Consider the following 13,275-nt stretch of genomic DNA (forward strand, 5'->3'; position numbering starts at 1 on the left):
AAATTATACTGAGTCACAAGACCTCAGTGTAATTGCAGTTAGGACACTTCTTAATTAGCTGTCCTCAATGAACCTCAGTTTTCTCAGTTGCAAAATGGGGGAAAATAATCTCTGCTTATTTAACAACCAAGTAAGATAACAGATATGGGAATACTTGGTCCATATAGAAGTTATCGTTGCTACAAATTGAACATTAGATGAATATGGGAAATGGATCACAATCAAGGAAACCCAAGAGATAGATTGATGACTAAGTGATTCTCATTTACTTATTGAGACTAGATCTTCACTTGATCAACTGGGTCATTTTCCAGATCAGACTCATTTTCCTGATAATTTGATTACATTCTACTTTCCAATGAGGAAATTCAATTACCCTCCAAATTTTTCTATGGTCTCCAGAGGATATTTTTTCACTCCCACTCATTTCAATGGGAATGGTCTTAGTAGAGAATTCTCTTGGATTTTTGAGGCTAGAGAAAAATCCTTGAAATTTTATGAGGAAATGAAAAGTGTATTGAATTTAGAGTTAGAGTCCTAGGTTTAAATCCCAGGTCTGCCACGTACTAGCTCTGTGATGTCAGACAAATCCCTTAATTTCTCTGGAATTAAGTTGCCTCGTCTGTAAAAAGGATAATTTCAAAGACCTCTCTCAGAATTCAACCCTATAATCTTGGGGATAAGGGAAGGGAGAATGAAAAGGATGGTCATATAGACTGTTCTTTTTTTCCCCAAAAGTACCAAACTCTTCATTTCTTTTGAATTCCTATTGTGACTTGAATGATATTCAAGTTTTGGTTTAATTTAAATAGAAACATAGGCTGAATATATAATATTTCAATGTGGTGGAATAGGATAAGATAACCAGGACCAAGGGGATAAATGGTGATTATTATAATTTAACAAGAAAATCAAAACAATGTTGAGGTGATAAAACAATTTGGCAAAGATGATGAGTCATAATCACGATTGAAAACAAGTGAACTTGTCTCCTACACTGGTGGAGCTGGGGATTGATTCAACCATTCTGGAAAGCAGTTTAGAACTATGCTAACTATTTTACTAATGTTTCTGAGTCTCTGACTCAGAGACCCTAAAAAGGACACTATGTACTCCTAGAAGGACAAAGACAAACCAAAAGGTCCTAAGTGTAATGAAATACTAAGAACAACATTTGTCAATCCATGTATATATAGTTCTTTCTTATCCATGATCTCATTTGAGATGCTATATGGCACAGAGGATTGGACTTCAGCTTAAAAAGAGTGCTGGAGTTGGGATAAAGAAGAACTGATTTGAATCCTGCCATAAACACTTAAGCTTTGTGATCCTGGACAAATTATATAAATTCTTTATGCCTTATATGTAAAATGGGAATAATGTGGGGATAATAATTACATTCACCACTCTCACCCTCCAAGTTAGGAGGATCAAATATGAAAACATCAAGTGCCTTACAAATCTAAAAGTATTAGTTATTATCATTAACTATCTCGCCTCTGACACTTATGCAAATGTGAGCAGGTCATTTAACCCACCGTGACCTCCATTCCCCATCTATCAAATGGAGGTAACAATGCTGTTGACATCACACAGTGATGTCTTAACTTGCATGTGAATTGATTTAAAAGAAGCAGAGTTGCACAGACTTCAGCCTCTTTTTTTCTTCCAGAGTCAACATAGTCCACTTGGGAAAACTCTAGATGCAGTGGAGGATGTTGGTATCTTCAATGTCTGACCAAGCTCTAAGCACTCCACAGTGCCAACTTCTGCCATCTTCATGGCCACTGGGACAAAGTATTCTCACCCACCTATTCCACCAAGGAAAGTCTTCACATGCTAGGGGTAGATACTCCACTAACTCACCAACATGAGATCCATCATTTACCCTTAACCCGGTTGAGCCTTTCTGCTGAGAAAGTTTACAGGGTCATGATCATGTATGCTTCAGTTTCTTAGAGCCACAGGTGAGAGATGAATCAGGTAGACACCAAAGGTGGATGAACAGTCCTGAAAAGGGCCCAGCAGCCCTCACACCAGTCCTCCCTGAATACTCCATAAATCCAGGATGGGGCAATAACACCTGAGGGGTATTGTGAGACTCAAGCAAAATAATCTACATAAGGCAAACTATAAAGGAATATATGAATATTGGTTATTATTATTATTATTTATTGTCTCAATAGTTCTGTGAAGGAAACAAGTCTGGTATCATCATTTCATCAGACAGATGATCTAGTGATATGCTCAAATTCACACAGCTAGTAGGAACAGTGACATAACCAGCAGGCAAGTTTCCTCATGCAATTTCCACTTTCAAGATAGATGTAAATCCATGTCTGAGGCTGACCCAGAAAGACATGAAAATGAATGGGAATTTGGACTATTTGTTCTGTGTTATTCTGCTTGATAGCAAATGTGTCACCAACACAATTAATTATTTATTCCCTTTTTGTGGGACAGAGAAGCAAAGGAATTGAAAGAATCCTGGGTGAAAAATGTGGGTCTTTCTTGGTAACTGATTACAGAGTGGTACAGAATTGTCAACTGTTTTATTCATACATACATACATATACACACATGCATATATATGTAGTTATTATTCCATATTTCCTTTGATCTTGAATTTCCAATTTTGCCCACCAATGGAATTAAATGTTGTATTTGAGCACTTATTTCATTTAAATTCAATCCATAATATTTATATCATCCATCAGAAGATCTGGTCTAATTCCAGATTTTTCACTTACTTCTTGTATGACCTTGAGGAAGTTCTTCAATCTTAGTTTCAGATTTTTCCATCTTTAAAATAAGGTGGATGGACTAGGTTCTTAAACTGGGGATCCCGACCCCATGTGGGGTCACATAACTGAATATGGGGGGTCATGGAATTAAGATTTATTATCTGTAAATGTTTGACTTTGAATACCTGTTTTATATGGGGTCATATAAAAATTTCTTGGGCAAAAAGGGGTCACAAATGGAAAAAGTTTAAGAAGTCCTGCTCTACCTGACCCAAGATTCCTCCCAGCTATGACATCATCTGTCTTTATTTTGCTAATATTATATGTTGGAATAACTGCATTCAATAGGCAAAGGATAATAGTGTATAGAGAACTGACCTCAGAATCAGGAAAATCTGGGTTAAAGTCCCAAATGGCCCAAAATGACCAAGTATCACCTTGAACAAGTCTTGTAACTTCTCAGTACCCCACCTTCCCTCCTAAACTCCATACAACTCTCTTAACACTATAGGCTGCAAGGACAGAAGAAATACTTTGTCTCTCTGTCTCTGTGTCTATGTCTATGTCTGTATCTGTGTCTATCTGTCTTTCTGTCTGTCTGTCTTTGTCTCTTTCTTTCTCTCTCCACATATATATGCATGTTTGTATGTGTATGTATATCCAGACTTATGGTTTCATTATACATGCATGTTATGTATACATGTGTGTATATATATATAAGGCATGTATGTGTGTATATACATTAATAACTATAGATTCTTTTGACTATAACATATTTTTTTGCTTTTTGTGGCAGTTTATAGTTCATGTTCTAAAATCTCTCCCAGATCTAATATTCCATGTTATGTTATTCCTTCTCTCTTAGGGGTTTTAAACCTGGGGTTTATAAACTTTTTAAAAGAATATTTTTATATCTATATTTCAATCTATGTGTAATTGTATGTAATCCTATGCATTTATTTTGCATGTTTAAAAGCATGATTCTGAGGATAAATCCATAAGTTTTTACCAGATTTAGTCTATGACCTTTAAAAAGGCATACTTCTTCTACTTGTTCCATTTGTTCTAATATTCACTTCCATATTCTGAGGTCTTTTCTAACTGATAGTCTGTGTTCTAAGTCTCTTCCAGCCCTAATGTGATATGATTCTCTGTCCCCTCCCCCCTTCCCTCATTCCTAACACCTAGCTTATGATCAATACAGCTTTGTCATATAAATATAAATATATCATCCTAAGATACACATGAGAGACTGCTAACTTCTCTTTTGGAGAGGGATCAATTGCAGAATTAGAACTAATATGGACTTATAATTACTTTTCCTTTGGACCATACACTAAATTTGAATATTTCCATTAGTTCTACCAATGTGACACAAAGATACAATTGAGCATAAACATAGCCTAGAAAAACCTTCCTTTTAGAATAAACCCCAGACAAATATATTTCTCTGCGAGACTCTATCCACCCCTTAGAGCAGAAAACATAAGACAGTTTTCAAAGATTTGATTTTTTAAAAAGAATTAACAGCTCAATATGTTACAAGTACATTTACTTTTTAATTCCATCTCAAGGAGGAGTGGAATATATGAATTATATTATAGTTTTTTTTTTGCTTCCCCCCAACTGATACTGGAATACAATTAAAACTCTCACCTTCTCCTTCTCCCTCTGCCTCTCTCTCTCCTTTTATAGTATATATGTATATATATAATATAAATATAACATACACAAAAATGCATATTGTATCTGTAGATAGGCAACTAGGTAGATAGGTTATGTAGTGGGTAGGTTGGTAGGTAGGAGAAGCAGAATGGGAAAGTAGAAAAGATGCTGGGTTTTAAGTCGGGAGAATCTGGATTCTATAATACATATGAATAGATACTGGGATATCTCAAATATCTTAATATTGTTTTAAACCATTAAAATTTAAAATAGCACTAGGTCTTTTGGGACGCTCCTGCATCTATGCATGTATGTAAATGCACATAAATAGTTCTAAAATCCATCAAAATATGAGTTGACTAAGCTAGTTATTAAGTAAGATAGGTTGTTTGATTTCCAAAACAGGTGAGACTAGGAATTTTTAGCTTAGAGGAAACTTGAGGAATATGATAGGCATCTTTATATATTATATAGAATAGATTTAGAACTGAAAGAAAACTTAGAAGATCAGGTCCAAGATCAGGTCCAACTCCATTATACACAAGAAGAAACTGAGAGCTAAGGAGGAGGAAGAAAGGAAGGGTAGGGAGTATCCTTCCCTAAGTCACACATCCGTTAATTGGCAGACTCCAAGAGTCAGCCCAAGGCTTTGAATTCAAATTCAGGGCTCTTTTCATTAGATGACATTACCTTTCAAGGTGGCTATGTGGATGACAAATGACACATACTTTTTTGGACCCCAGAAAGGGGCCAGCAGGTCGGAATTTAAAGAGAGGTAGATTCTGGCTCAATTCCAGGAAGAATATTCTCATAATTAAGAGCGATACAATAAGAGAGGGGAATACATCTAGTGAGGCAGTAAGCTACCTGTCATTAGAGATCTTTAAATAGGTCTGGATGGCCCCTCTGCCAGAATGTATGAAAAGAGGTTCATGCTACAGAGAGAGGTTGGGCAGTATGATTTCCAAGCCAGCTTTCAATTTTATGATTCTATGATTCTATAAAATTTCCCTGGAAGATTATTACTTCCATATTATGATTTACATAAGATACCAAAGTGGAGTTTTAGCTTAAGTTATCCAATTATTACAGTATTTTGCAGCTGGAAACCTTATAAATAAGTAGATATTATTGAAAAGATGATTATTACTCTTCTTTAACAAATGAAGAAACTAAATAATGGAAGAACTACTTTATTCAAGACAATGAGTTGTTTGATAAAAGAGTTGACTAGAACCTAGATCTACTGATTTCTGCACCAGGACACTTTTCTCTTTATAAAATATTGATTAATTTAGAAATTCATCATTTTTATATTCAAGTCAAAATTTTAAATGTAAAAATGATCCAGGACCGATTTTATTATATTCACCAGGAATTTACTTCACTTCTAAAACAGCACCTATTTTTATTATGTATGATATATGTATTTATATAGTGTTTAGAAAAGCACTTTCCTTAAATTATGCCATTTGGTTCTTACAACAAGGTAAATTTTTCAGGCATCATTCCCAATTTATAAATGAGAAAACTAACACTTCAAAGTTAGTGATTTACTCAGGTTCACACAGATAATAAGAGGGAGAACTAGTATGGGTCAATATTTCTTTAAGCCAAAATCAATTCCTCAATCAGAACCCCCTGTTCAAAACTATGAAAAAGGCAGCTTATCTTCTCTCACTTCTTAGGATTCTAACAATCATTTTATCCCTACACTCAGCTTCTCTGAATGGTAGAAAGAACGGGGTACTTGTAGTCAGAAGACCTGGAGTTACTCTGGGGTCCGCTATTTACTATTTGGTGTGTTATCTCAGACAAGTCATTTTTCCTTATAAGTTTCAATTTCTTCATTTACAAGATGATACATTGATATTCTCCATCTCACAAGTTGGTTATAAATGAAAGCATTTGGCAAATCTGTTATTTTGTAGATGCAAGCAAATTTCATATCAATATTCATGCATTTCCAAAGTAATGAGAATGGTGAGGGTGTTCTTAGGACAAAGTAATGAGTGTCTAGTTGCAAATTTCAAAGTAAATTTTCATCTAGCAAGCTTCATGAGTGGGAAGAACATTTCTTTGAGGCTAGGGGGCTTCTTAGTCTCTTTACACACCCTTTAGGGCTGGATAATATGAGGGTACTCCAGAAATAGTTATGAGGATGCAGGAAGCAGAGTAGAAACAGCACTAGACACGGAGTTAGGCAACTTGGGTTTGAGCCTTGGGAACTGCTATTAAGGTCTGTATGACCTTAGGCAAATAGGACCTCTGGGTCTCTGCTTCCTTGTCCATCAAATGATGGGACTGGACCATACCAGTCTCATTAATCCCTTCTAGCTTTAAGGCTCTGTGATGTCTAAATTTCTGTATTCTTTCTCTCTGGCCTCCATGATGTACTCAGCATCTTTCAATAACCAAATTCTGTCTAAACAATTTAAATGGAAAGGAATCCCCTTAAATCTATTGTAATTTCTCTTGCAAACTCAACACTACCCCAAGCAAGGAAGGAAACAAGCATTTATTAAGTCCCTACTATTGACCAGGCATTCTGTGACGTATTAACTCATTAATACAATAATCTTGGGAAGTAGGTGCCATTATTATCCCTATTTTACAACTGAGGAAACTGAGGCAAATAGAGGGTGATTTGTCCTATGTCACAGAACTAATAAATTATATGGGAATGATGTCAGATTTGAACTCAGCTCTTTCTAACTCCAAGCCCATGGCTTTATCTATTGTGCTTCCTACCTGTCCTAGCTTAATAATTACAGAAAGTAACTTATATTTCTATAGCATCTAGAAGTTTGCAAAAACATTTTCCTCAAATCAACCTTGTGGGGAAAACTCAGGGAATACAGTTATCATCCTTATTTAACAGAGGAGCAAAATGAAGCTTGAGAAAGACGAGTGACAAAAAGTCATGTAGCTAGTATCTGAGTTGGGTTTTCAAACCATGTTTCTGACTTGAAATTGAGTGTTTTCCCCTACCTAACTGGATAGAACCTTTAGCTGTGTAGTCCTGCAACTAAATTTCTCCAGTAAGAACAGAGATAGTGATGGGAGGAATGTCTCAATTGGGAAAATTTTCATGTTCAGAGCCCTTAACCCTATGCATGCCCAAAGCTTATCCCATTGGAAGTGCCATGCTTTCAGTACCTAGAATGATCTAAAATTTATGCACAGAGTGAGAGAGATTTTCCTAGAGATGTACAGACTGGTGATATCCTTTAGGTTTTGAATTACTTTACTAGTTTCACTCAGAACCTCGAGGGAAAGGCTTGGAGCCTGGATTTAAAAGGTAAGAGGTCAGGATGCTTTGAGATAAAAATCCCCTTATGTTAGTAAAGACAGAAAGAAGATCCCCCTGTTCTCTCGAAGCTACATTCACATTTCTCTTTATCTTTTCAGGGTATCTAGAGAGAGAGAAAAGGGTGACTATTGGGGGTTGAACATTCATTGGAATTACATAGAGGGTTCTCAGGGAAGAAGGATCTGTGATCCACTCAACATCTCTCCTCAAGTATATTGTTTTATCTGCAAACCAAAAAACAACAAAACAAAAACAAAAACAAAAAACTTTTTCAGCAGTCCAGCTAGGCAGGAGATGGGATAGAGGAAAGGGAGGAGAACTGGGGAAATCTGACTCTCATTTAGCCCAGAGATGTTCGGAATAAAATAAACTCTTCTTTTTTTCCCCTCCCCTTCATTTCTTTCTCTTTCTACCTTCTCCTCTTTATCAATCCATTCCATTTCTTCCTTATTTTTATTGCCTTCCCATTCTCTCCCTCCATTCTTTTTCCTTCCTCTAACCTCATTTTCTCTTTCTTCATTCTTTAACATTCCTCTTTCCCTCCTGACCATCCCTTTCCTCTCTTCATAGTGTTTAGGCAGATGGAGAGCAGTACTTGGAGCCAAGTCTGAATCCTGCCTCAGACACTTACTAGATGTGTGATCCAGGGCAAGTCATTTAACCTTAATCAGTTTCAATCTTCAGTCATCTCTAAAACGGAAACGATAATATCACCTACTTTAATGGGTTATTATGAATATCAAATAAGTTGGTATATGTAAATTTTTTGTAGATTTTAAAATACTCTGTAATATTAGTTATTATTGTACCCCCTTTTCTCCACTTTCTCCTTTTCCTTTTTTTTTCTTTCTCTCTTATTTGTTTCCATTTGTTTCCTCATTCTCTTTTCTACTATAAAATCAGCCTTCTCAGCAGCCCTCTCTAAAATGAGAAGGGATCTCAAAGATTATTTTACCTAAACCCTTCATTTACAGATGAGGAAATTTGTGATCAGGGAGTTAGATAATTGTCCCTAGATCACATAAGTAAGCAGTCATTAGGGGTAGAATTTGAACTCAGATCCTCTGCCTCCAGAACCAAAACACTTTTGAATATCTTTCCTCAATCTCCCAATTTCCTTCCCCACTCATCCCTCTCCCAACCCTCCCCCCTTATCTTCTTAATTATTTTTCCTTTCCATTGTCTACAGAATTATGTATGGAATCACCTGGATCCCTTCTTGGCAAATTGCAGCAAAGTTAACCAGGGGCCTCTGAGTGATGAACTCCATCGAATTTCTCCTTATCCCAGGGTACTTCTGTAAAAAGAATCGTTCCTTTGGGAATGACAAAAAGTAAGTAACTAATTCTTTTTTCTTTTCTTTTCTTTTCTTTTTTTTCTTTTTTTTTTTTCTTTTTCTTTTTCTTTTTTTTTTTTTTTTTTTTTTTTTTTTTGCTGAGGCAGTTGGTGTAAAGTGACTTGCCCAGGGTTATACAGCTAGGAAGTGTGAAGTGTCTGAGATTAAATTTAAACTCAGGTCCTCCAGACTTCAGGACTAGTGCTCTATCCACTGCTCTACCTACCTGCCCCAAGAGGCTTTTAAGGAGATAAGGGAAGGGAGGAAAGTGGCAGAGCAAACACCAAAGTCCAGTCAACCTAGAATAAATCAACAGATTAACATCTCTAACTCTCCTGCCTAATTGAAAGTGCTGAGAATTAACTAATTGTTTCGGGGGTGGGGAAGGTGAACTGAGGCCAAGTAGCTTCTAATCCAGAAGCTGCTCTGGCCATGTGGAAACTATGGCTCCCATTCTGCCCATACCACCCTTTCAAAGCATCTTGGCTGAGAAGCACCTTTGACTGACTAGCTTGTCTTTGGCTCAGAATGGATTGCAGCCACCCTCTCACTCTGGGGTGTAGGCTTTCTTCCTCAGCCCAGTGCTGCTGCCTTTGGGAATAGATCAGAAAATAAAGTGGGGGAATAACACAGGGTGATTTTCTGTCTCTCTGGTCAAAGGGAAGACGAAAGGAGTGGTAAATGTTTAGTAAAGGTCAGCCGCTGATGGGATGACTGCTGGGAAAGGTGGCAAAGAGGGGTAGAAAGTGGACAGCAAAAACAAGAATTAAAGGAAGTGAAGAACGAATGAGGGAAATTCAGGGATAGATAGAGCAAAACAACAGATAAAAGACGAGTTAAATGGTGGGGAAGAAAATGTGTAAGGAAAGGCAGGGGAGACTGGGAAAAGGAGAACAGGAGAAAGAATGAATAGAGGAGAGGAAGGTGGAGAAGGGAGAGAGGGGGAATTGGAGGAATTGAAGCCACAGTCAGGGAAACTTGAGGGGTGTATGGGGCGGGGTGGAGGTGGGGAGACCATAAAGTGGCTGGAATAAAAGGGGCAGCAGTTGGAAAAGAATATTATGGAATAAATAATGGGAGAGAACAAGAGGATGAGGGAATGAGGACAGAAAGGGAGGAGAAAAGGAGGCGAGACAAGCAGAAAGTCCGGAGGCTGAGCACGAGACAGAGATATAGAAGGACTGAGAGAGAAAGAAAAAAAGGAAGAGGCAGCAAATAAGGGAGACGAGTTCGGGGCGGCTTCAGGTGGACTCTAGACGGCAGGAGCGGGGATTGACAAGGCAATTGCTAGGAGAGGCTGAACAACCGGGAAGTGAAAGGAGATTCTTGGGAGAATGAATAGGAAATGAAGGAGTGAAAGATAGATGGTACAATGGAGAGGAAGAAAGGTCCGTAAGGAAAAACAGTTCTTAAACTAAGCTAAGAAAAGACAAAAGATTCAGGATTGTAAATTCCCGCGGCCAGCTCTCTTCCTCCCTCATCCCCTTTCCCCCCAAATAGTTGCCATACACTTTTATAGGTGTATTTTATAGGTGTGTATCCATGTCTCAGGCAACATGTAGTTTTCATCTATATGATAATCATATGTGAGTCATCTAGATGTGTGTGTATACATTTATAATGTATACATGTACATAAAGTTTGAAAATGTGAATGATCAAAGGCATTATGTAGCCTAGCTACAAATTGTCTGTCCCTCATCCATTCCGAAGTGGTGCGTGGGGGATGGGGTAGGGAGGGGACTTTCTCAGTTCTCAAGTCTCTCCCAATTGTGTTTATGTATCTGCGCGCGTGGTACCTGGGGGAGAGAGAGAGTTTGTGGAGTCCAAAGTATTAAGTGGAACTTCCCCAAACTCTTAGAACCTAATCCCATGGTAAACATTCCGCCCAGTTTCCCATCTCTCCCTCTCTGTTCGATCCTAAGGACTGGTGCAATCGAAAGGTTTAGATTACAAAGGTTTATTTAGAAAATAAGTTTGGTTTCTTTTTTTTTCCTTCTTTTTGGCAAACATTTTAAATACTTTCAGGTAATCAAAAGATTGTCGATGCCCTTCACGGTCAAGCCGGCCCTTTTTCCTTAATTTTTCCCCTGCCTCATTTTCTCCAGCTATCCAAATCTGGTCCCGCGGTCCGGCCAAACCTTACCCGCAGTGTGCGCCCTCAGCCGGAATCCGGTGGACTTGCACCGGATAGGCCGGCTTCTGAAAACAGCTTTCGCGCAGACTTCGAACTAAGTAAGGTTTCTCCTTTTCCATCTTCCTTTCCTCTCCATCCTTCCCTCCTCCTCCACCTTCTCCTCCTGTTCTCTTCAATCCCCTTTCCCTGCTCCTGCGCCCCCCACCCTTCAGGTGTCCTTTCGTCTCTCTCCTCAACATTGCCCAACTCCGAGCCACCCCTCCAGTAGTCCCTCCTGCTCAGGCCCTGCCCGGCCGCCCCTTCGGGGCTCCCTCCATCCTTCCTCCTTCAGCCCCACCCCGAGCCCACCGGGGGTCACTGCAAGAAGGTCTTCTTCTTCTTTTTGAACAGGATGTGCTTGAAGGACCTCCGGAAGTCTTGGTTGAAGATGGTGTAGATAACCGGGTTGAGGGAGCTATTGCAATAACCGATCCAGAAAAAGAACTTGAATAGAGTCTCGGGCACCTGGCAGGCCTCCCTGCAGATGCCATACAGGCTGTAGGTGAAAAAGAAAGGGAACCAGCATACGACGAACACGCCCATGACCACAGCTAGCACGAAGGTGAAGCGCTTTTCTCGGGCCTGGGTCACCTTCCGGCGGCACAGGCTGCTGCGCTTGCGGCGCCGGTGGGACGAGAAGAACTCGAGGGAGCGGTTGCTGGCCCGGGACAGGCGGCTCCCAGCACCAGCCGATGGGCCTCCTTTGGTAGAGGAAAAGGAGAAAGAGAAGCCGCGGCTGCCCTTGCGGGCCGCAGCGTCCTCTCGGCTGCGCCGCCTGCGCCGGTTCTCAGAGGTGCTGCTCTCCTCCAGTTCGATGTCCTCGAGCTCGGCACTCTTGCGCAGTTGGTGGTGGTGATGGTGGTGGTGATGGTGAAGGTGGTGATGGTGATGGTGGAGGTGGTAGTGCCCATTCTCCCCAGTCTGGAGGCGCAAGGAGGCGGCGGCAGCGGCGGCGGTCGAGGGCCCTGCCCCCACGGGCGGCCGGCTGAGCCCGTTCTCCGTCTGGGACGAGCCTTCGGGCACCGTGCGCTTCTCCGACAGCGTCCGTGTCCGCAGCTTGGCCACCCGGTAGATGCGCACATAGACCAGCACCATGATGATGCAGGGCGCGAAGAAGGAACCGATGCAGGACGAAAGGATGTACCACGTCTCGTCGTTGAGCTCGCATTGGGGGTACTGGTCGTCCTCCGGATCGCGGTACAGGGAGATGAGCGGAGGGAAGGAGATGACGGCCGAGATGAGCCACACAGTCACGATAATGCCTTTGATCCGGCGCGGGGTACGCTTCAAATTGTATTCTACCGCCTGCGTCACGGACCAGTAGCGGTCCAGGCTGATGGCGCACAGGTGCACAATGGAGGAGGTGCAGAAGAGAACGTCCAGCGCCAGGTAGATGTCGCACCACACCTTGCCGAAGTACCAATAGTTCATGAGCTCGTTGGCCAGCGAAAAGGGCATGACCAAAGTGGCCACCAGAATGTCAGCGCTGGCCAGGGACACAAGAAACAAGTTTTGGGGTGCTTTCAGGGCACGGCTGGTCAACACGGCGATCACCACCAGTACGTTGCCCACGATCGTAAAGACGATAAGAAAGCTCACCACCGCCGCCAACCCGGCCACCTCCGCGGGCGAATACTGGCTCGGGGGCTGCCTGGCTCCGGCCCACAGGGACTCATTGGAGGACCCCCCGCGGTCGCCGGAGCTGTTGGTAGTCAGCTGGAGATCCATGACCCCACTACGAGAGCAGAAACAGAGGGGTCCCCTCCTGGTCCCAAGCCCCTGAGCAGAGTCCGCTCGGGTGCTGCCTATTCGGAGTCAGTGCCTTCATTGCCGAGTTCTCCTTCCACTGGCAGCAAGCGGCAGCTCCCCGCAAAAGCTTCCCTCAGTCAATGAACCGTGCCCACTGGAGACTAGGGCAACGCCGTCGCTTCTCCTCGTCCCGATGCTCTCCCCGGAGCAGCACTAGCCCAGCTCTGCCGGATGAGCCGTGCGTCCGGGAGGGTATCAGTCCAGAAGAGAACAGGACAAACCTACGTGGAAAA

At 41.2% G+C, this 13,275-nt stretch overlaps 1 protein-coding gene across 1 annotated transcript; it reads right to left on the reverse strand.

Moving 5' to 3' along the window:
- Positions 1-11,001: 11,001 nt before the first annotated feature.
- On the reverse strand, positions 11,002-13,046 carry ADRA2C (adrenoceptor alpha 2C). Its single transcript, XM_051964191.1, has one exon. It carries the CDS (start codon positions 12,959-12,961, stop codon positions 11,549-11,551), a length of 1,413 nt encoding a protein of 470 aa, XP_051820151.1. The 5' UTR covers positions 12,962-13,046; the 3' UTR covers positions 11,002-11,548.
- Positions 13,047-13,275: the final 229 nt, after the last annotated feature.

Source organism: Antechinus flavipes, chromosome 6, assembly GCF_016432865.1.
Source record: "Antechinus flavipes isolate AdamAnt ecotype Samford, QLD, Australia chromosome 6, AdamAnt_v2, whole genome shotgun sequence".
Taxonomy (NCBI): Eukaryota; Metazoa; Chordata; class Mammalia; order Dasyuromorphia; family Dasyuridae; genus Antechinus; species Antechinus flavipes.

Coding starts and splice junctions, on each gene's coding strand:
- ADRA2C (XM_051964191.1), bottom strand. CDS start 12,961: ATGGATCTCCAGCTGACTACCAACAGCTCCGGCGACCGCGGGGGGTCC.